Source organism: Volvox carteri (genome assembly GCF_000143455.1).
Source record: "Volvox carteri f. nagariensis unplaced genomic scaffold VOLCAscaffold_14, whole genome shotgun sequence".
Taxonomy (NCBI): Eukaryota; Viridiplantae; Chlorophyta; class Chlorophyceae; order Chlamydomonadales; family Volvocaceae; genus Volvox; species Volvox carteri.
The window spans coordinates 1,737,860-1,758,834 of NW_003307557.1; the positions used below are offsets into that span (position 1 = coordinate 1,737,860).

At 60.5% G+C, this 20,975-nt stretch overlaps 1 protein-coding gene across 1 annotated transcript; it reads right to left on the reverse strand.

Annotated features, from left to right (window-relative positions):
* Positions 1–429: 429 nt before the first annotated feature.
* VOLCADRAFT_117266 (uncharacterized protein) lies at positions 430–16,087 on the reverse strand (the record flags this gene model as incomplete). Its single annotated transcript, XM_002949501.1, has 13 exons — positions 430–5,627; positions 5,712–5,984; positions 6,228–6,369; positions 6,494–6,667; positions 6,755–7,005; positions 7,794–10,922; positions 11,385–11,469; positions 11,905–12,885; positions 13,244–13,433; positions 13,968–14,422; positions 14,511–14,594; positions 15,255–15,398; positions 16,037–16,087. The coding sequence occupies 13 exons, from the start codon at positions 16,085–16,087 to the stop codon at positions 430–432; spliced, it is 11,157 nt and encodes a 3,718-aa protein (XP_002949547.1).
* Positions 16,088–20,975: the final 4,888 nt, after the last annotated feature.

Sequence of the window (20,975 nt, forward strand, 5' to 3'; positions counted from 1 at the left end):
GAACCGCAGTTTAGCAACCAGCACCACACCGCAGAGATTCCCCCTAAATTCCTGTTCATAAAGGTTCAATTATCTTCCCCAGCAACGCTGGCCCTTGTAAACCCCTTTCGACCTCGTAAACTACAGGAGCGCGCACAGAGCAAGGCCTCTTCCTCCTCAATTTTTTCCCTTCGTCTCCTTTCTTCGCCCTTCTAATCTTCGCTGCTGTCCGCATGGCTTTGGGCGTTGCTCATGCAATCGCCGCCGCCGTCATCCCTCAACCAGAAGAGATTAGATCAAATAAAATTCAAATCAAACCAGGTCGGATAAGAACTCCTCATCTTCTCACTGCTGCCCTATGCCTTCTCCCAAACCCAAATCAGATCTCCCCACCAGGCGCCCCTCACCCACATGCCGCCACTGCTATGTCAGTGGCCCCTTCCCCTACTACTAGTCCCGGATTCCACCTTGTTGTTGCTGCTGCTGTTGCTGCTGCTTCCGGCGCCGAAACTCCGCCATTCCGCTGCCGCTGCTGCCGCCTGGGGAACTGCCATGTGGCGCTGCTTCCACGCCGCCGGTGCTGCTGGGCCCTACGCTGACGGGTCCTACGCTGGGTCCCGATTCTGGAACCGTTGACAGACTGCATTTGGCGAGCCGTAGCGCTTCATCGAAGGAGTCATCGCCGCTGCCGCCGACGAGGGCGGCGGTGCCGCTGCCGGCTGCGGCTGCGGCGCTGGCCGCAGCAGCAGCAAAGCTCATGCCGAGACCCATACCGGCAAGGCCTCCCAAGCCGCGTCCTGGACCCTCCAGGTCGCGTGGGAACACGTCCTCTTCTGTTATGGGCTGGCGGGGCATGCTCGGCCGGTCGAAGGGTCCCCGTGGCGGAGGAGTCAAGGCGGCAGCAGCGACGGCGTCATCATCTGTGGCCGCCGCCGCAAGTGCGGCAGATACGTGCGGCATTGCGCCGGAGGGTGTTGCCACGCCCATGCCGTCAGCGCCGGCGCACATGGTCACGAGTCCGCCTTCTGCTGCACCTGCCGTGCCATCCGCAGCTGCACTGCCGACGGCGGCATTGGCCTGATGCTGTACGGCAGCCGCTGAGCCGGTGACATGGCCGTCAAGCCTTTTGCTTATGCTGCCAGCGACCGCATCTCTCACGGCCCGCAGGAAGCCGCTGCCGCCGCCGCTGTTGCCGCCACCACCGCTGTTAGTGGACGGACCTTCAGCGCTGCCGCTGGCCGCCGCCGCCGCGGTCAGCCCTTTCGCCACTAACGTCCGTAAGCTGTCCCTCTGAAACCTCGGAGGTTCAGTCGCCGCTGCCAGCGGAGATGTCAGCCCCATGCCGCCGCCGGCCCTTCCGGTACTGCAGCGTGGCGCCGCGTCGATGCACAGCCAAGCCGACGGCGCCGAGCCCGCCATTGCTGCCGCCGCGTCGCAGCCGCCGCCGACAAAGCCGGGATGGGTGATGCGCATGCCATCAGAGGAGGGCCCGCCGCGGCCGCTGAAGGCCGTACCCTGGGAAACGGGCCAACGATCCCGCTGGTGTATGGCCATCGTCGCCACCGGCAACGCTGGCGCTGGCGGCGGTGGTGACAGTCCCAGTCGCGAGGGCTGGTGCGAGGACCAAATGCTACCTGGAAATTGCCCGGCGGTGGCGACTGCGGCGCCGCTACCGACGCCGCTGCCGGCCCCGCCCGAGTACGGAGAGCTGCTTGCAGAGCCCGACAACGGTGACCCAAATACGCCGCCGCTGCCGCCGCCACCGGGAAGGCTGCTTGGCGCCAGCTGCGGGCCAGCCATGGATGTCGAGTAGCGTCCACGTGATCTAGGGCTTGGGGAGTGGTACGGCGCCAGCTGCCCCGTACCCACGCTGCTGGCGTTACTAGTAGGAGGGTTGAGCAAGCTGGCGGCGGCGACGAAGGAGGACGGTGGTGAGGGGACACTCACGTCGCAGTAGACGGATGACGGCGGCAGCAAGACGGAAAGTGGCGGCGGTGGCGCCAGGAGCGACGGCGGCGGAGGCGGTGGGGGCAACGGCGGCGGCAGGGGCGGGGCAAAGGCCGGCCCAGGTAGATCTGGGGTGTAGTCGTCTTCGTCATGGCGGCGCCCTGCTGTGGCGCGGGCAAAGCGGGGCAAATCTGGATCCAGATTCAGCGCGACAGTAACCCCGCATAGCAGAGGTGATGGCAGAAGCGTTGAGCCCACGGCGGCTCCTCCGAAGCCATCGCCGTTGCCGCCGCCACCAGCGACTACATCGTCTGGCCGTCGCCCAGCCGCTGCTGAGGTGGCCGCTGCAAAGCTGCCAAACGCCGTGCCGCCGCCCGGCACGCTCGCACCGTTTGCCGCTCTGTGCCGTGCCAATGTGGCTGCACAGCCCGCCGACGTCATGGAGCTCGCTGGGGCGGCAGCCCCCGCGGCGGCCTGCAAAACATCCAAGCTGGGTCTTGCGAATGCTGCAGGTAAAGCACTACCGCCGCCGCCGCCAAACTGTACAACTCCCGCCGCAGCATGAGCCTCCCGGGGCCCTATGGTCGGCAACGGCGGCAGCTCGGAGCCCACCAGTACGACAGCGCCTGGAGGAATGCTTGCCAGGCATGGCCTCGCGAAACGCGACCCGGTGGCATCGGAACCATCGGCGATGGTGGCGCCTGTCACGGCGGCCGCGACAGGCCAGCTGGGCTGTAGCGCCTCTCCAATCGCGGAGCATGGGTCTCCGCCGATGGGTGCCCTTGCAAACCGCGCCGCCGCCGCGACGTCTGGCGGCGGCAGTGGTGGCTGCAGTGGTGGCGGTGGTGCTGCCGCTAGCGCTTCGCCGGAGTTCACCCCCAGGCTCGGACGGACGAAAAGTGATGCTGCTGGCGCCGCTGATGGCGGCGGCGGAAGCGGCCCGAAGCCGTGGGCCTCTGCGGGATGGACGCCCATGCTAGGGCGGGAAAATGGCCCCATCATCACCGGCGGCGGCGGCGGCAGAGGCAATGGCGGCGGCGGAGGCATCGGCGCGAGCTCCGGCATGGCCGCCGCTGATGGCGCCGATGGCGATGCTGCCGTAGTACCCACCGGATGCACCCGGCGGCTGGCATGTACTATGCGTCCCATCGAGGGTTTAGCTTCGTAGAGCGAAGCCGATGGCCGTGTGGGCTCATTCAGTGTGTGGCGTGCGAAGGGGCTAGCCTGGTCCCTGGGAGAGGTAACGGAAGGTGAGGCGGCAGCGGGTATGCCGGCGCTGCCGCCGCCGCACATGGCCGCGGACGTGGGCAGCCTGCTTGGAGCTGCGTCGTCGCTTGCGTATACGTACCTGGATCCGTGCATTGGGGTTGTACCCGTCAGTTCTGCTGCCGTATCTCCAGGGCCGCCAGTAAAACAGTGCTGTACGGAAGGCCACGGGGCGTCGTCTGGATGCACGGGACAGAAGAATTGCAGCGGCAGTGCACCTGATGTCGCAGCTACGGCCGCCGCCGCCGCTGTGGCTTTTGTCCCTGTTGTGGTCGTAACGGACCTGGCCCCGGCGCCGCCGCCATGCATGCCGTCACTTGATGATTCACCTACGGGCGAGTCCTCGCTGTCGCACGCGTCGGGGGAAGCCCGGACACCCCCGTCGGCATGTCCGTACTCACTCGCGGCACTTACTGGTGCCGCCGCCAACGGCGCCGGCGGCTCCGTCACCGCCACTTCCTCCCCGTGTTCCACTCCCTCCGAGACAGCGCTCGGGCTGCAGCCCGTCGCAATCTCATCCTCAAGGACTGTCCTCCGTTTATGCACGCCAGGATCCGCAACCGTCAATGTTCCCAGGGGCGCTTGCGAATGTGGGCTGGCGGTTGTAGCAGTTGCAACGGTTGCATAGCCGCGTTCCGCCTCAAGATTACGCGCGCCCTGCATTGTCGGCGCCACATCAGCGTCATCGTCGTTGTCGCCGCAAAGGTCGCCTGGCGGCAATTCCTCCTCTTGTACGGCAAAAGGCCGTGGCGATAACAACTGCTGACGCTGCGATGGCAACGCCATTTGCGCCGGCGACCCCACGGCGGCGGCGACGGCGTCAGACAACCGCGATGCGCTGCCGGCAGCCCACGAGGTGGCACCGGAGTGCGGTCGGGCCCGCGGCAGGGTCTCATCGTCTACAACGATTGAAAGAGAGGGCGACCCGTGAGATATTGACCCATGGGTCAGTGATGCGCCGCTTGTGGGCTCGTCCTCCGCCTCTGGCACTGTGGGCAGGTCAGGCGGTGCGAAGCGCGGCGCCTCAGCCGGAATGTCGAACGCGCGCATTACACCCCCCAGCAGCGCTGACGGCGTGGGTCCACCGCTAACACAGCCGCCGCCGCTGCCGCCGTCGCCCAGGGTGTTCTGCCGTTCGGCAATAACGTCCGTCCCTACCGGCCTGTCCACAGCTGCGTTGAACGCCGCCGACCCAGCGGCTGATGAATCGGCAGGCATGCCGTACGGCGCCTGGCGGCTGTCGTCCTCAAACACACCAAGAGCAGCACGCTCGTCGTACCTTCGTGCCGGCGCCGTACTCCAGAGTGAAGCAAGATCGGAGCCCCCACTGCAGCCGCCACCGCCGCTGCTGCTGCTGCTGCCGCCGCCGCCGCTGGTGGTTCTGCAGCTGCCACTGCTGCCACTGGTCCGCTCCAGCTGTCCGCTGGAAGCCCGACGGGCGCCAGCCGCCGCCGCCGCCACCGTTTCCGCTTCCCCTATAGCAGGCTGTAGCAGGCTGGTGGCAGCAAGGGTGAAGCTGCTGCTGATTTGGGAGTTGTCTTGGAGCGCAACGTTCGCCTCCGGAGGCGCCTGTAGTGGCGCTTGCGCCAAACTCTCCGAAGAATTCGTCGTGTCAGATACGGCGTACGACCTACGTGACAACCGGGATTGCTGCTGCAGCGGCGGCGGCGCTGCAGATGCTGCCGATGCGCCTTGCGGCAACGACGACGTCCGTGAAAGTCCGCTGCCACCGAGGCCGCCGCTGATCCTGACGAAACCGTCGCTGCCAATGCGCCGGAGGCTGCCGCCGCTGCCACTGCCTCCGCCAATCCCGCCGCCGCCACTGCTGCCGCTAGCATGGCTTGGGGGTCCGTTGACTGTCTCGGCAACACCGCTGCTCCGCCCCGCTGCGTTTCTAAGGTCCGTAGGGCCCACGACGGATGGAGTCGTACTTGATGGCGCGTCAGCGGCCGAAGACGAAGAGGTCCCAGCCGCTGTCCGCGCTTGCAGTGTGCCGATATGTAAGTTACCGGTGGCAGCGGCGGTGGTGACGGCAGGGCCGCTTCCGCTGCTGGACGCGCTGACAGGCGCCCCCGACGGGGAGGATCCGTACACGGATGAGTACGGCGTATATGTGATAGTTTCCGGGCGGGCGAAGGGTGACGCCGTGGCAGACAGCATCGTAAGTGTGGGGCTATCGCCGGCCGGGCTACCGTCGCCGGCGGCAGTTGTGACGACAGCATGAGCTGGCGGCAGCCATGAGTTGGCACGAGCGCCGCCGCCACCGCCGCCGCTGGATGTCTGTGGCGACTGCGGCTGAGGTAGTAATGCCGTAGGCACCAGCGGCAGGGCATTGGCCAGAGGGACTTGATGCTGAGGCGGAGTCGGCTGCGGCCATCGACCGCCGCCGCTATCGCCGCTGCCCTTCGGTACTTCCCCCATCCCTACCGGAACGGCTATAGGGCCCATCTGGGTCAACAGCAGCGGCGTAGGGTCGTTCTGAGCAGCCGCAGCCGTCATCCACAAATCCATCTGCTCACTTTTCGCGCGTTCCATCTCCCTAATCATTCCCTCCAGCATCACCCCGATCTGTTTGAACGTGGGTCGCTGTTTGTGAGCCGGTTGCATGCAGCTGCTGATCAGCTGGGCGAAGGCACGGGGGCAGCTGGGCGGAAGGTGCGGGAAGCCGCGCTGGTGAATCAGACGACCCTGAGGACCGTACATCCAGCAGGAACGACTGCAGTACAGCTCCCAGAGTACGACACCGTACGAGAAGACGTCGGCGAAGCGCGTCAGGTTGCCGGCGTGAGTCACTGCGATGTCATGGCCCAGGGGGGAAGGGATGAACGAACGCATGGACAGCAGTAAGATTAATGGGGGGATAGAAGAGCCGGGGGCCGGGGTGTATGTATGTATGTATGTATATATGTATGTGTGCGTGCTGCTTGTGAAGCGGCACCATACACGGCAAGGTAAGTTTATCGTTCTGTACATATGTAAGATACGTCATGAAAGGACAGCAGCAGCAGCAACAGAAGCAGCAGGCCCCCTCTCACCCTCCGGTGCTGTGTAGAACGGCGTCCCCCTCTTGGTGTTCGACACGTGGCTCTGTTCCGCAGCCATGTGCACCGACAACCCAAAGTCCGCAATCTTGGCCCGGTAGCCCAACACACTCGCGTCGTCGCGACGGAGCAGAACCTGACGGAGTGGAGGGGGGGGCAGCGCAGACAGGGAGGAGGAGCGGAAGGACGAGGAGTGGGTGAATGAGGGAGAAAGCAGCCTGCGAACAGTCTTGAGCCTTCCCTGATATCTGATCTCTTACATTCGCAGGGTTGAGATCTCCGTGGATGATGTTGTGTTCGTGCAGGTACTGCAGCCCCGCCGCAACCTCCCTCGCCATCTGCAGCACCCACTCCATCTGGGGACTACCCGTGGACTGGTTCAGGAAGGACCGGGTCTCAATGGCGTGACGGAGGCTGCCGCCGTCGCAGTACTCCTGAAGCACGGAGGCAGGCCAGGGAGAGGGAGGTCTGTGGGCGCAGTAGCATGCAGGCGAATGAGCCGGTGGGTTCGCCTGCCTCACCTGCACGATGTACAGCCTCCACTCCTGGATGACCTCCGTCTCGTTGAGTATCTGCAGCCCCGTCATGGCCCCCCCTTTGCGGCTGTCCACATGCATGGGCTTCAGGTCGCATGTGTACGTGGTGACCACGTTGGGGTGGAAGATCGATTTGGACAGCGCGGCCTCCAGCAGCGCCGCGTGACGGCCCGCAGCCACCGCGTCGGAGGTCAGGGTCAGGGTCTTGACGGCCACTTGAAGACCCTTCCACAGGGCTGGGGAGGAAAGGGGCAGGGCCAGGGGAGGGAGGCATAGGAAGAAGGGGAAGGTCAACGGGAAGTCAGAGGGTACAAGTGAAGGTGGACGAGAAAAGCTTGGGGGTTAGGGAGGTCTTCAGTCAGTACAGGCCTGTGAGCTCTAGAAGCAGATTGGGGGATGAGTTTGAGTTCTTCCGTGAAGTCGCGAATTGACCAGCGGCAAGAATGTTTTATTACTACTGTTACAACACATATTTGGAGAAAAAAGTCCTGAAGGTTGTTGTCAGGTTGGAGCATCAAATGGGCCCTCATGATACGTTTGTCGCAAAACGAGTTTCCATGCTCTGAACTCGACAAGCAGGCACGCAAGCATCCGGATAGTGGATAGCCTGCGGAGTGCTTCACGGTTCGTGGATTTAGGTCCAGCTGTCCATTGCAGGTTAAACTGCCGGCTATGTGAAGTTGCGAACTGCCTCGCACTGCAGTAATAGTTACTTTATATACGTAAGACGGCATGTATTGGTAGCAAACTGGGTGCGGTAGTCGTTGCTGCCATTGTGTACGCTTAAATCAACGCTTGGCAAACTGCTGGAACCTGAATAATACATCTTTGCGAAATTTAAAGAGTATAATAAGGAGCAACAGTAGGGGTTGTGGCCATGCTTTTCATAAATGCAAACGGAGACGCTCGAAGGGACGTACGCAGGCAGTGGGCAATCCTGGCAGGGACAGGCTGTATGCAACGGTTCCCCAAGCACCCGTTCCTTTCGATGTGCTCCCTTTCCGAGCGCAGCCCCCCTCCTCACCTTTGTACACCGTTCCAAACGCCCCCGAACCCAGCACTTGTTGAATGACAAGTTGGTTCTCATTCAAGCGACTCTCAAAGTCCGCAGTCAACTCGCTCAGAGCAGCGCCCAGGTCACCGGAGGCAGCGGCGGCACTGGACACGGCACGGCCGCCGGGAACTCCAGGACCTCCGCCGCCAGTGCCCGCCCTGGAGCCGTCTCCGCGAACTGTCCCGTTGGGCGCCGCCAGCTGCTGTCGGAAGGTGCCCTGCAGGCTGCTGCTGCCTGCGGCGGGCGCCAGCGGCGGCTGTGACGGCTGCGTCGCCTGCTGCTGCGGTAGCGGAGACAGTGGCGGATCCCTAGGCGTCCCTGCCACCAAGCTATCCACTCGAAACAGATTGGACAACGAGCCAACCAGTAGCCGCCCCAGACCAGGCTTGGCGCCTGGGGGAGGTGTGCCCGGCCCCGCCGCCAGCGTGTCCGCTGCCGCGGCAATCGAGGTGGAGTTGCCGGTGTTATTGCGCGTGAGGGCTGGGGACGGCAGGTTGCTGTACACTGGAGATCCGCCGTACACCGGCGAGCCGCTACTAGCCGCGCCAGCGGCAGCAGCGGCGGCTGCACCCCCGTGCAGACTGCCGGGGCGGTGCTCGCCGCTGGCGCTCCCGCTGCCGCCGCTGCCGCCACCGCTGCCGGCCGCGAGCATGGACGCGAGTGTGGAGGCACTCGAGCGCTTGGCGGCGACACGATGCTGGATCACTGTCGTCGTGTCTTGTACGACTACGCTTGCGCGAGCGAAGGGTGTAGCGGCGGCGGCGGTTGCGGGTCGGATGGGTACGGCAGCAGCCAGGCTGGGTGCAGGACCGATCAAGCCTGGTGGATTGGAGTCGGCGGTAGCAGCGGCTCCACCGACGCCGCCGCCATCTGCGGTGGCGGCAGCGGAAGCGGCCATCGCTAAGACGCCAAGCGCGCTGCCGGGCATTTCTTGACTGCGCCGCAACAAGCCGCCGCTGCCGCCGTTGGCGCCCTCGGTGATGCTGCTGCAGCCGGTGGCGCTGCCGCTGGGCAGACCAATGCAGCTGCCGCTGCTGCCAGCGGGAATGTCGCAAGTGCTGGCAGCTTCAGGTGCGTTGGCGGCGGCGGGCCTAGGAGCGCAAGAGGAGCGGTCAGCGGCGGCGCCACCACTGCCGCCACCGCCGCCGCCACCAGTAAACTCGCCACTTAAGGAGCCTGCAGCGGAGCCGCCGCCGCCGCCGTCTCCGCCGCCAGTCCGACGACCGCAGCTTCCGCCGCCAGGGCTACGACCGCCGCCACCGCTACCAGGGCTAATACCGCCTCCGCCGCCTCCGCCACCAGGGCTACAGCTGCCGCTGCCGCAGCCAGGTGCATTGCTCACCACCGCAGCCATGCTCGCCAGCGTTACTACGGCGCCATAAAGTGGATTGTACGATTGATTAGCCAATGGGTACGCTGGTTGGACGAGCAGTGAAGTCGGGCTGTCGAGAGGCGTTGCCGTTGCCGCCGCCGCCACAGTCAACGCTGCAGGAGCTGCCGGCGCTCGCATCGCCGACGCTCCAGACGCGGCGGGCCCCCCGGAGCTTGGCCCGTCGATAAGCCTGACGGCGTCACCTTGACTGCCCTCCACAGCCGCATCGCTGGCGCCCAAAAGGAGCGCCTCGGAGCCGCGGCGCAACAGCCTTTGCGGCGGCGGCTGCAGCTCCAGGAAGGCTGGTAGGTTTTCCGTACTGCTACGGGCGGGTAGCCCTGTGGAGACGCGACGTGAAGCCGCCGCCATCGCCGCCGCTGGCGGCACACCCGCCCTCATCCCTTGCTCGCCGCCGCCATGGCCGCACCTGCCGTCGTTGACCGGCCTAGCGACGGCGGCAGCGTCCCCAGGGTCTCCGCTGCCGCCGCATGCATTGATGGGGAAAAACTCATTAGCAGTAGCCGCCGCCGCAGCAGCAGCCGCAGCAGCGGCGTGGGCGTCATCTCCTCCACCCTCGCCGCCCTCGCCACTGCTCGACACCGCCCTTGCTCGAGCCGCCTGCAAACCTCCGGTGCCATGGGCTTCAAAAACCCGCGAGGAAGCTGCACAGCTGGCGCTGTACGACGGCATACTGCTGGCGGCACGGCCGCTGCCGTACACGGCGTCGGGATCCTTGAACCCGGGGGAGGCATTGTGTGTGGACGATGTCGTACCAAGCGGCTGCTTTGTTAATGAGTCTTTCTGCAGGGACGCCGTACTGTAACGGCACAGAGCCTCCTTGGAGGGCCCCGCCGCCGTCGCCGCCGCCGTCGCCGCCGCCGTCGCCGCCGCCGTCGCCGCCGCCGTCGCCGCCGCCGCTGCCGCTGCCGCAGCCGTCACCGTCTCGAACGGGGAACACCTCATCAAGCCACCATGTACGGACACGGCGCTGTGTACGGATGAGCCACCATGAAGAGACACGCTGCCGCAGCCGCCACCACCAATACCAGCACCGCCGCCGCTGCCGCTGCTGCTTCTGCCGCTGCCGTTGCCGTACAACGTGCCGATTCCGGGACGATTGGATCCTTCCTTGACGCTTCCTCTCCTGCTGGGATCCAAGCTGCCTAATGCTTGAGGGTAGCTGGAGCCGCCGCCAGTGCCGCCACCTCCTGCGGACGCCGCAGCAGCCTCCACAGCCCCGCCGCTGCCGGCACCACCCAAACGACTGGTTCGGGCTGGTTGACGGAGCCCAGGAGATCTCCCAATACCTCCTGAGCCAACGCACCCGCCGCCGCAACCGCCATCATCGCCGCCGTCGTCGTCGTGCACGGCAGCGGCAGCGGCAACGGCGGCGGCGGCGCCGCCGCCGCCGCCGCCGCAACTACCAATAGTGCGCCGTCCTGCCTTGCTGCTTCCGTCGGCGCCGGATGACGACGAGGCCTCGGGATCACGACCCGTACTATAGCTGGGACTTTGTTTTAGCTTCTGGGATCTCCTCATGTGAATATTGGCGTACTTGCGGGTAACGCCGCCGCCGTGCCTGCGCTCCTGCAGTACGAGCATGCCGAGCCCTGTCGCGGTGAGGACCACCACTACCGCGACCACCACGACGGGGATGACCCACTTGATGGAGGGGGCCTTATGGTGGAGTGGCGCGGCGGAGGCCGACGATAGCGAGGAGCTCAGCGCTGCGGTGTACGACACGACACGGCGTTTGGGGTAGAGTGGGGTATGGGATTTGCGTGCCGCATTTTTTCGGTGTTGGCGCGAGTTGGCAGGAACGAAGGAGGTGATTCGGATGATGCGGAACTGGGGTGAGGGTGAGGGTGAGGGTGTAGAATGGATGGCGACACACGGCAACGATGCGGTGGGAGGGGAATCCGTTAAATGGACGTCCATAAAGGATTAAGGTGCCGGCGTGCCTTTTTGAATGAGGCGGTGGATGCGCAGACAGATAGACAGACAGACAGATAGAAGATAGGCAGGGACCCTTAAGCAAGCGTTTGAGAGCGGCAGACAGCAGCAGCCCTTCTCGTGGATACGGTTGGCGTTTCACTCGACCTGGGGTTTGAAATAGAAACAGAGGCCTAGAAAGCGAATAATAACAATCCTCAATCATCATACACACACACACACACACAACCACCTACCGGGCAGTAGTTCGTCCAGGTCGTACCGGTGGTACGGCGCCACGTCATCGCGAAGTACGACGTCCTGGAGGCGCACGCCCATGCCCTGCAGCGCCGAACACCACACAGCCCGTTGTTCCACAGGAAAAAGTCGTTGGCCACCATCTCACCACTTCACAATCATCATCGGGTGGGAAACGGAACGGAGCGGGATCCACTGACAAGTCAGTCCGGGCGGACCGGACTGACCGTTTGACTGACCGGTGTATAGAGTGGCGCACAGCTTCAACCCTGCGGCCGCAAGCAGCGGAACCGCACTACAACCACCACAACCGCCACAACAACATCAAATATGCATGACAAGTAGCACCCTTCCAGCTCCACACAAGCAGGCGCGCTACTTGACGCGAGTGACGAGAGTGGTTGGTTACTTCGAAGCTGTAGTAGCTCGCATCCGTAAAACTGTAAAGCTGTAGCTCATATCCGTCGCAAAACTTCGCCTTCGCATCCTCCCTTCGAAGCGGTTACCGGCAGCACCTACGATCATTAAGTGGACGGTGAAGGTGTGCGGCCAAAGTCCGGCGCCGGAGCTGGCGTTGAAGACCTGGAGCCCCAGGCTGCGGCAAGCGACTTCAAGCGGCGAGCTGTCCTTGGGCCCCGTGGAGACCGACACCGTGGTGGCGGTCTCGGTGGATGAGGAGGATGAGGTGATGGAGGAATCGTTGGATGCCAGTACCTGGTAGCACTCCCTCCACAGTTCCAGCTCCTGACTCGACACGCTGACGGTGCCTCCCTCCACCACCACACGCACCGCCGCCGCTGCTGCTGACGGCCCTCCCGCCTCACCCTCCACCTCGCTCTCCCCACCACCGGGCCCCAGCGCCCACAGCGGCAAATCCAGGCAGCGAACCAGCCGGTCAGAGGGCCACCGGGAGGGGCTGACTAATCCAACCAGGGTCAGGTTTCGGAGCGTCAGGCTCACATCGCTGCTACTGCCGGCCCACACAACCCATGGGGCTCGGGTCTGGCCGAGGTCCACCACTACCGTTTCGGGGGCCGTAGCTTCCGGGTACAGCATTATAAGGAAGCTGCGCCGCAGCACCACATCGCCGTACTTCACTGGCTGGTAGACAACTGCCGTACTACCGTTACTGCTGTTGCTACCGCTGCTGTCCTTGCCGTACCGCAGCATGACCGCCGCCAATGTGGGCACTCCAGGGTAGGCCTCATACACTCCCGGCTCCGAAACCAGGGGCGTGAGAGCGGCCGCGGCGGAAGAGGAAGGGGAGGTGGCAGAGGTGTTCAGTACCGCCGTCAGCGCCGAGCTGGAGCTGAGGACCACGATTTGGGGGTACGGGTCGTACGGTGTGGGGGCGAACTGTGAGATGCCAATTGGTGCTGGTGGAGCGGGCGTCGTGGTGGTGCTGGTGGTGCTGCTGGTTGTGAGGGTCAGGTAGGTGGCGTCCAGTCCAAAGCCGATGAAGCGCGACAGGGTTATGGAGCTGGGCGAGGTGGAGTGCACCTGTGTCGCGGGGAGCAGGATACAGCGCGGGATCAGCGTCAGCGCCGGGGAGGACCATAATGACGGTTGCTTCATTAACCGTTTCAAACCCACAACGACCTCAACCGCCAATATGAAAATCCAATATATGGCGGCGCCCCGCGCCCATGCGGGGTGCCAGCGGCCAGCTTGAATGCGATGCAGGACGGGGTCGGGGCCCTAGGGCGTGAGGCGGCCGATGTCGCCCCCGAAGAGCATCACCGTCATCCGCGGCCATTGCAACCCCCCAAAACTGCCGTACAAGGAGTCTAGCAGGCCGGATGGCAAAACCCTAAAACCCAGCTTCAATACGGCATTGCATGCCGCACACTGTATGCACCTTAACGACTTGTACAGCATCCGTCTGCAGCCACGTCAGCATGTTAGCCGCCAGCGGGTTGGACGAGGTCCCCACCCCCGCCAAGCCCTTGAGCCACGTCATCATGTACGACAGCTCGTCTGCTGCTAGGACGAGCGTCACGTTGTTCAGCTTGATGTCCGGTGACTGGTGCATGTCGTCCGAGGAGGGCCTGGGAGGAATGTTTTGCAGTACGAGATGTACGACGTCGGGATCTGGATCTTGATATCGAGGTGTCGTGGGTGCTACGAAAGAGAACAGAACACCAACCGTAACGACCAAACCGGTTATAACGGATTTGTAAGTCCACTTACGTGTACATCAGCTTCGGACGTATGGCGGGAACTACCAAGGGAGATAGAACCCGGGGGGCCGAACAACCTCCACCCCCATTCTGCTGTAAGCTGTACAAGGCCTACCGTGTCGCAGCATGGCACCAGTACCACCCGGCTGCGGTACCTCGCCTGGAGTATGACCCTTCGATGATAGATTACCCTATGATGTTTCCTTTCGACTATATCGCCCAAACCATCAAATTCGTTTGTTTCACTTTTATTGTTCTTTCTTTGTTCTTGGCCACTCCGTCTCGCTTGTAATACATGTTGTTGGCTCCGTGTTGACGAAACCGTCTTAGCCTTATATATGTTTGTAGTTATTCCCGGAATAGTCCTGTGGATGACGGGACTAATCAGGTAATGCAGCCTACCTGCTCACCCAGTACATTGGCAGCGCCACCACTCCGGGCTGCGGTGAGACAAGGTTGACAAGCGTCAGTCGCTCCAGGGTGAGCTGTACGGCAGGCTGTAGCAGCTGAAGTACGGAACTCAGGTATGCGGTATCGAGAACCACGGCGGGCGGGGTAGCGGAGGAAGACGAAGCGCTGCTGGGTGCACCACGAAGGGTGAGGTTGACGTGTACGGAAACCGGCTTGTACGACACGGTGGCGGTGGTGGCCGCCTGCGACAGCCGACGGCCTTGCAGCGGCGGCGGGCGCAGCGGCTGCGGCGGCGGAGGTAAAGGCCCTCCCAAGGAAACGTTGGCGGCGAGCTCAACGACATAACCGCTACAGCCGTCGCGGTCCTGGTTGATCAGATCCATGGTGTCGTACCAGTCGTACTGGGAATCGACGGTGAAGTTACGGATGCCTGATATCCCACACGCCTGTCACATTTGCACCGGCCGGGGGCTCCTGTTATGTGTTGCACAAATTGATCAGACAGTGGCAGTCGTACAAATGCATGTGTCGTACCCCGTTGCACGTGATGACGACGTCCCGAAGCTCCAGCTGTGGCAGTCGTACACTGCTGGCAATTACTTCACCGGCAGCCGCCCCCTGCACATCAAGACATAGAGAATGTAACAGGAAGTAGTACATACATACTATAGGGTTATACTAGGGTTTGGCACTACTGGTAAGGCGCGACCATTGCCCCCGGGAGATCCCGTGATCGATACCCGTTAGGGTCAAAAATCCTTCAGATGGTGGAAGGTATTGCGCCCCTAGTTGATGGACGGTGGTGACCTGGGATAAAGTTAACCTGCGAGCCGACCAGGAACGGAGTTGGGCCGCTGTCGTCCCGGCAGATTCCGTTGGATGCTGGTGGTGGGTGCGGAACCTGAGCGATCCACTGAGAGGGTGACTGGATGAGGGTGCCCCGAAATACCGGGGAAGGCAGGGTTTCGCAGGGTAGCTGCCACGGGCGAAGATACACCCCCCTGTTTCACACATCATACTATAGGGCATTCTAACACAGCAAAGGAAAACAAAGGGGGCTCGCGAAGGCGTGGCGAGAAACGACCCCTCCCTCGACCCCTTCAACAACCAACAGTCCTCAAAAGAGTCCCTTGGGGAGGCGGCAACGAAGCGAAAACCCTGAACCCCTCTCCTCTGTCCAACCCTTCCTCCTTGTCGCAGTGCGGCTATCTTTGGTGGTAGGGACGTGGAGCCTCTGTATCCAGCACCACCTAATCCCCGCCCTTCCGCCTGCCCCACCTGCGCGAAGTTGTACGCTGGAGGCTGTTGCTGCTGCCCTCCAGCTCTCCCGGTCGCCGCCGCCGCCGCTGCTGCCACTTCGTCGTACAACTTCTGCGCCACGTGGCAGTCCTGTAGTACAAGTGTACAGCCCACCACTCGCAACTGTGATCCCGGAGACAAAGAGAACGACTCCAGGGAGAGCGACCATTGCGGTACCGTAGGGGCAACGGCTGCGTCGTTACTGCCGCCCCCACCACTGCTGCTGTTGCCGCCGCCGCCGCCGCTGCTGCTGCTGCTGCTGCTGCTAATGTTAGTAACGGTGCTGCTGTTGGTGATTTTGAAGGATGCGACGACATTTGCGACCTTCAGGAACTGGAGTGTCAGTGTAACGTCTGCATATGACACAAAGGGCAGCGTCGGATTAAGAAAAGTCTCTGCGACAGCTCCAAAACTAATCAAAGCAGGGCAAGGCAGGGCAGCCCTGACTTTTGGCATCCCGGCTCAGCCCAGCCGCCACCACCACGGTCGACACCATTACCAAAATCACAACTCACTTGAGGATAGGATCACGGCACCGGGCCGGGAGCCAAGGTATAGCCCGGGTAGAGGAGTGATGTGGGCGGAGGGTCCGCTAATTAACGTGTTGCTGGGGAATTGCAAATTCGCGATTGGGAGGTCTGCTGTCGTGTCACCTCTCAGCACTAAGAGGTCCGTATGATTAAACCCCGAGACATAGTTAAGGGCTTCAAAAGTGGGTCCAGACCGTAATCGGGCATATTCCCATTCGTCCCATAGCTGACCGCATGGAGCGGGACATGGCTGGGCCACAGCCGTTGCGAGGACTCCGCCATATTTAAGCTGCCAGCCCAAAAGGTGTTGCTGGTTAAAAATAGAAAAAATAACCAGCAAGAGGAATGGTGCCTTAAGTGGCTGGCGGGCAGGCATCGGCCCGACAAGGTCACAGTCTTGTCCCTGTCCTGCCGATTCAAGGTAGAAATGTACTGTCGTACATTGCAATCACGCAATGCTGGAAGACGCTGCTAGCTCTGATAAGGGAGAAACCTATGCAGGTGACCTGGCGGGTAGTGCCCTGTAGTCAGACCGCGAAGCAGCCTATCCGTCGACTTCTGGATGCAAAACGGAAGCTCCCCCCAAAAGCACCACACAACATGGATTATATACCGTGTATGGTTGATTTGATTATTAGACTCAACAAGATATGGGAATCCTTGGCCGCAGGTTTCAACACCTAACGTTCAAACAACCATTGTAGATCCACAGGAAATAGTATGCACCCCCGAACTTAACCGTTCACTTGACGGCGTACAACCCAACTGAATATTCTTGCATGGTAATGTACAGCGGTCCGTTAATACGGCTGCGTCCTAAGAGCGATACAACCGATTTCAGCATCTTTGGTGCTTTGGTTTCCTAGAACTGTTGATAAACTGTTAAGGGAAGATTAATGTGACAAGAATGTATTACATTGGAGCAATCTTATGTTAAATTTCATGACGTAAATATTGTGACGAAGTTCATGACCATGCATGCAGCTGCGCTATGTAAATATTATGGGTAATTATGACAAGTTTATTATGATTATCCTGGATTTTTCCACTGTCTTGTCTGTGAAACCCATTCGTACCTTAGTCACTACTTCGTACACTGTCATTGCAAGGCGGACAGACGATTTGACGATAAATTGGTGACCCCAGCGACCCAAATAGACATGAGGTTTAACCTATACTTTTCTGGGGTTGGCTTGAAGCCCTCATCAAGTATTGGGGTAAGGTCCCTGGCGGCGGTCAAGGTTCTCTAATTTCTTTTCCCGTGATTTCCTAGGGAATGGACAAAGCGCGCTTTAAACAGGCCTAGATATCAAATCCCGGACCCGTGTTCATGAGTACGGGACATGTAACTAGGCCAAATGCGACATCGACTGACGCGGGCACTTCCACTGTGGCAACCTAGAGCTAGAGCTAATGCAGGCTAAAGTGTCCACAGCTCCTGAAGCGCACTTCTGCACATTGCATGCATCCATAGCCGGCCAAAGTCGCCAACAGCGTATACGTGAGCCCAGCCGAGCATGTCTGCACTGCCCCCCCACTGAGTCGGCGCAGGTCGGCACTTCTTTTCTTTCCTGTTGGCAGCCTGGTCAGCCAACCCCGACATGTGCTGCTGGGAGCTTGTCGCCCAACATCTCCTGCCCATGAAGCAGGGGAGAGAGCTCTAAAGGGCCATTAGCCATAGTTGCTCTACAATCAGAGTCACAATCACCCTGTCAGGCTATCAAGTCCCCGCTTGTAGCTTTCAATGCCCTGCATCCAAGAATCACCGTTAGGCTTTCCTGAGTGGTTTGTTGCTGCCGTACCTCGCAGTAACGAAAACAACTGAGGCACCGTTGGCCTAGCTGGTCCTATATTAAAGTAAATGGGACGCCGGGGGCTGGTATACATTTGACATACAGGACTCCTCCTAAAAAGAACCCTTCTGCAAAGAAATGGGGAAAAAGAGAGGCGAACTGACCACGTCACTCTTTCAGGCACTTCGTAGCCAAATCACTACCATCGACATCCCCGCTGCAAAAGCAACATACGACAAACTTCATGCCTACGAAGCACTTCATGCCCGTGCATTTATCTGAAATCGCAAAATGTGAAATTGTCCGATAGACATTGTCTACCGCCACACTCTTTGCGGTCACACTCTTGAATACTTGCCAGCTGCTTGCACCGATGCATATCCTCCAGGAGGCTGGTGTGCCGCCGGGCGCCTCTGCCTCCCAAAATGTTTTGTCAAAAGCTCAACTCGCTTTGCGGAACAACATACTGGCTCCACAAGAGCCAGGACCACACCTGCTGACCGTCAGATAACCTCCCGCCACTGACAGGGCCAACAAACACCAGATGCACAACTTTCCCCTCGTTTCCGTTAAAAAGGGGCTATCAATTACCGTCCTTCTGGCCGTGCATGTCTTGGCCTCAGTTGCCGTATACCTACCGACATTCTGACCCGCCGGGACCCGCCGGAGAACTACCTGGCTCAAGGTCACAACAACGGAACCCGCAACACAGTGCAGCCGCCACAAAACGAGTTTACGTGTAGAGCTGTAGAGACGTGTAGAGCTGTATAGACAAACAGTACAAACGCGCACGCAACCAACACAAGAACCAACACACGCGGGAGGCAACACTTGACGCAGGCAAACATACGCACAAACGCACCTTCCCTAGTGCACCTGCGCACTCGCATACACCATGCAACTCAGGACTAAGACATAGATATACATAGTACCCCACACAATACAAATGTAATTTTAAAAAAATGCAGGAAGCCGCAGAATCCCCGTGGTGCGCATCGGCCCTGATAAGGCCCTGTAGGCAATATGCTGTCAATTAGCGAATTGCATGCAATCTGCAACCAGCGCGGCGCGGTCGACGTGATGTAGGCCCTCCTCTCCTCTGCTTCTTCCCTCCCGCCTCACTCCCATTCCCATCCCTAGTTCTCAAGATGCCCACGGTTCACAGCCGGGCAGCCCCAAAACAAATCGACGCAGAAAAAATCAGAATGCTAAACCAGCACGTAGTGCGCACGTTAACATTTTACGATAAGAGTCCCCCGTCCCGAATAGGGCCTCAACCACACCCGCAGTGCGGTCAGGCTTACCGAAGAGCACGGAGCCCAATAAATGATGGCAGCAGTGCCTTCAGGAGGATAGCAATTTAATATGGGGACGTTTGCATGAGGTGCTACTGATGCGCAATCAATAGCACGCGGATCGTTAAAAGATGTTGGCAATGTGAGGATCTTCCTTCCCCCTTTATAGCTCCCTACGGAGCGGCGGGGCTGCCAAGAAAGGAAGCGGGCAAAGTAATGAGCCCCCGTCTGCAAAACGTACAACATACACATTCACGCTCGCACGCACACACGTAAGGCGTAACGCATACCCAAACACGCATGCGCGCGCATAGACACATACATGACGAAGAGGCTTAGCGGTTATCCAGCAATGTGCACGGAAATTTTGCCGCGGTCTCAACGTCAAAGCTCTCAATGGTGGCACGCAAGTTTTTTCGCGTCACAAACTTAGCCCGTAAAGCGTCAACGAGGAAATGGCCGTCAGACCGTGTGGATGTTTGGGAAGGGGCCTCGTCTGAGCCGTCCATGCCGAGGCTTGAGCTATTGGTAACGAGAAACGCACACACATACGATTATACAGGAAGGCTGACACAACACCCTGCGAGGATAATTGTAGCACCCCAAGAAACGAGCTTAGATCGTCTGAAAAGCGAACTGAACCAATAAAAGCAAGACCCTTAACGCGAATAAAAACATTCCCTCTCGCTATTTTAAATTTTAATGCAGAGCCCAATGCCTTGTAGGTCACTCCGTCTCGTCGCGCAAAGAGGTTGCTGCGGTCGAAAATGACTGATACCTTGCGAAAAGATAGCGACTATCTCTACCAAAGCTATAATACACACCTAGACGTCGTAATTGCATAAAACCAAATTGATATATTTGCTCTGCGCAAAACGTTATAATCTTAAGCCATGCACCCCTCAAAACGGCTATGTGTCGAAGCCGATGACAACGCACTGCGGTTCTGATGGCCTGCCTGGTGGACGTTTGGCTCGCTCCCGGCGTCTGGAATCGTAGAACCGCTTAACGGTATCCACCATGTTGTCGTGTTGCAGGTCGTCAACGCGTCCGACGTCGACGTCTTCATCGCTGTCGTACGGCACCGTGACCTCATTGCCGTACAGCGCATCGCCAAAAGAGCGTCTGGCTGCAGCCTCAGTAGCGACACGCCGCCGGTGTGGGTCTTGCTGGACACCTGACGACGAGCGGGATGGCAGCTGCGGCGGCGGAACCGGGATGGGCGATGTGCTTCTTGCTTCCATTCTCCGCCTATAGAGTGGTGACGCCTGGAAGTGTTGGTAGACCGGGCGAACTGTGCCGCCAGGAGCAGTGCGACGAAGCGTTAACGGCACCGGCGCCGCGGCCGCCGCGGCTGGTACAAAACCTTGGCCAATCGAAGCCACGCCGGCTGTTGGCCGGGCAGTGACATCCACGCCCAGCCTGGCCCTATCGAGTAGCATCCTCAGCGTTTGCTCAGACGGGCTTATTGTACTCGCGGGGCTGCCTGGGCAAGGGCCATGCCAAGGCTGCCCACACGGGTCGCCTTTTCTGCCCTCAAAATCTAATTGCAAACACTCGCTGATAATGCGTGAGCTCTGATCCGTGCGGTGATATCTCCAAAAGTGTGATTGCTGTTCACCGGCTGAAGGTAGTGCGACGTTCCTCACGCATGACTTGCACGGACAGCCCAAAGCCGCAACCGCAGAAGTCCTATTTGCAAAAAATACGGTTGCCTGGCACACGATTTCGCTCTCTGCAAGCCCGGATGATCCTGGCTGCGCAGCACCAGACGGCAGTCCAGGCGCCAAGACGCCGTGGTGTGAACGGAGAATGCCCTCACCATTCCCGAGGCCAATTGAGGAAAAGCTACGCACACCGACTATACAGTTCAAGGTGCTTGAGCAGCTGTTGCATGCTGACAGCGGGTGTTCATCGGTGGCCCTCCTATGCGTCGACGTCAGGTTGTAGGCGTCTGGTGCCATCTTTCGTGTGGCCACGACTACGAATTTTGCATGACTTATGTATGGGCTGTGATTTAAAGGCAGCCCGCTTCGGTCACACTCTTTGTGCAGACGTAACCAGTTGACAAATAACGTGAAA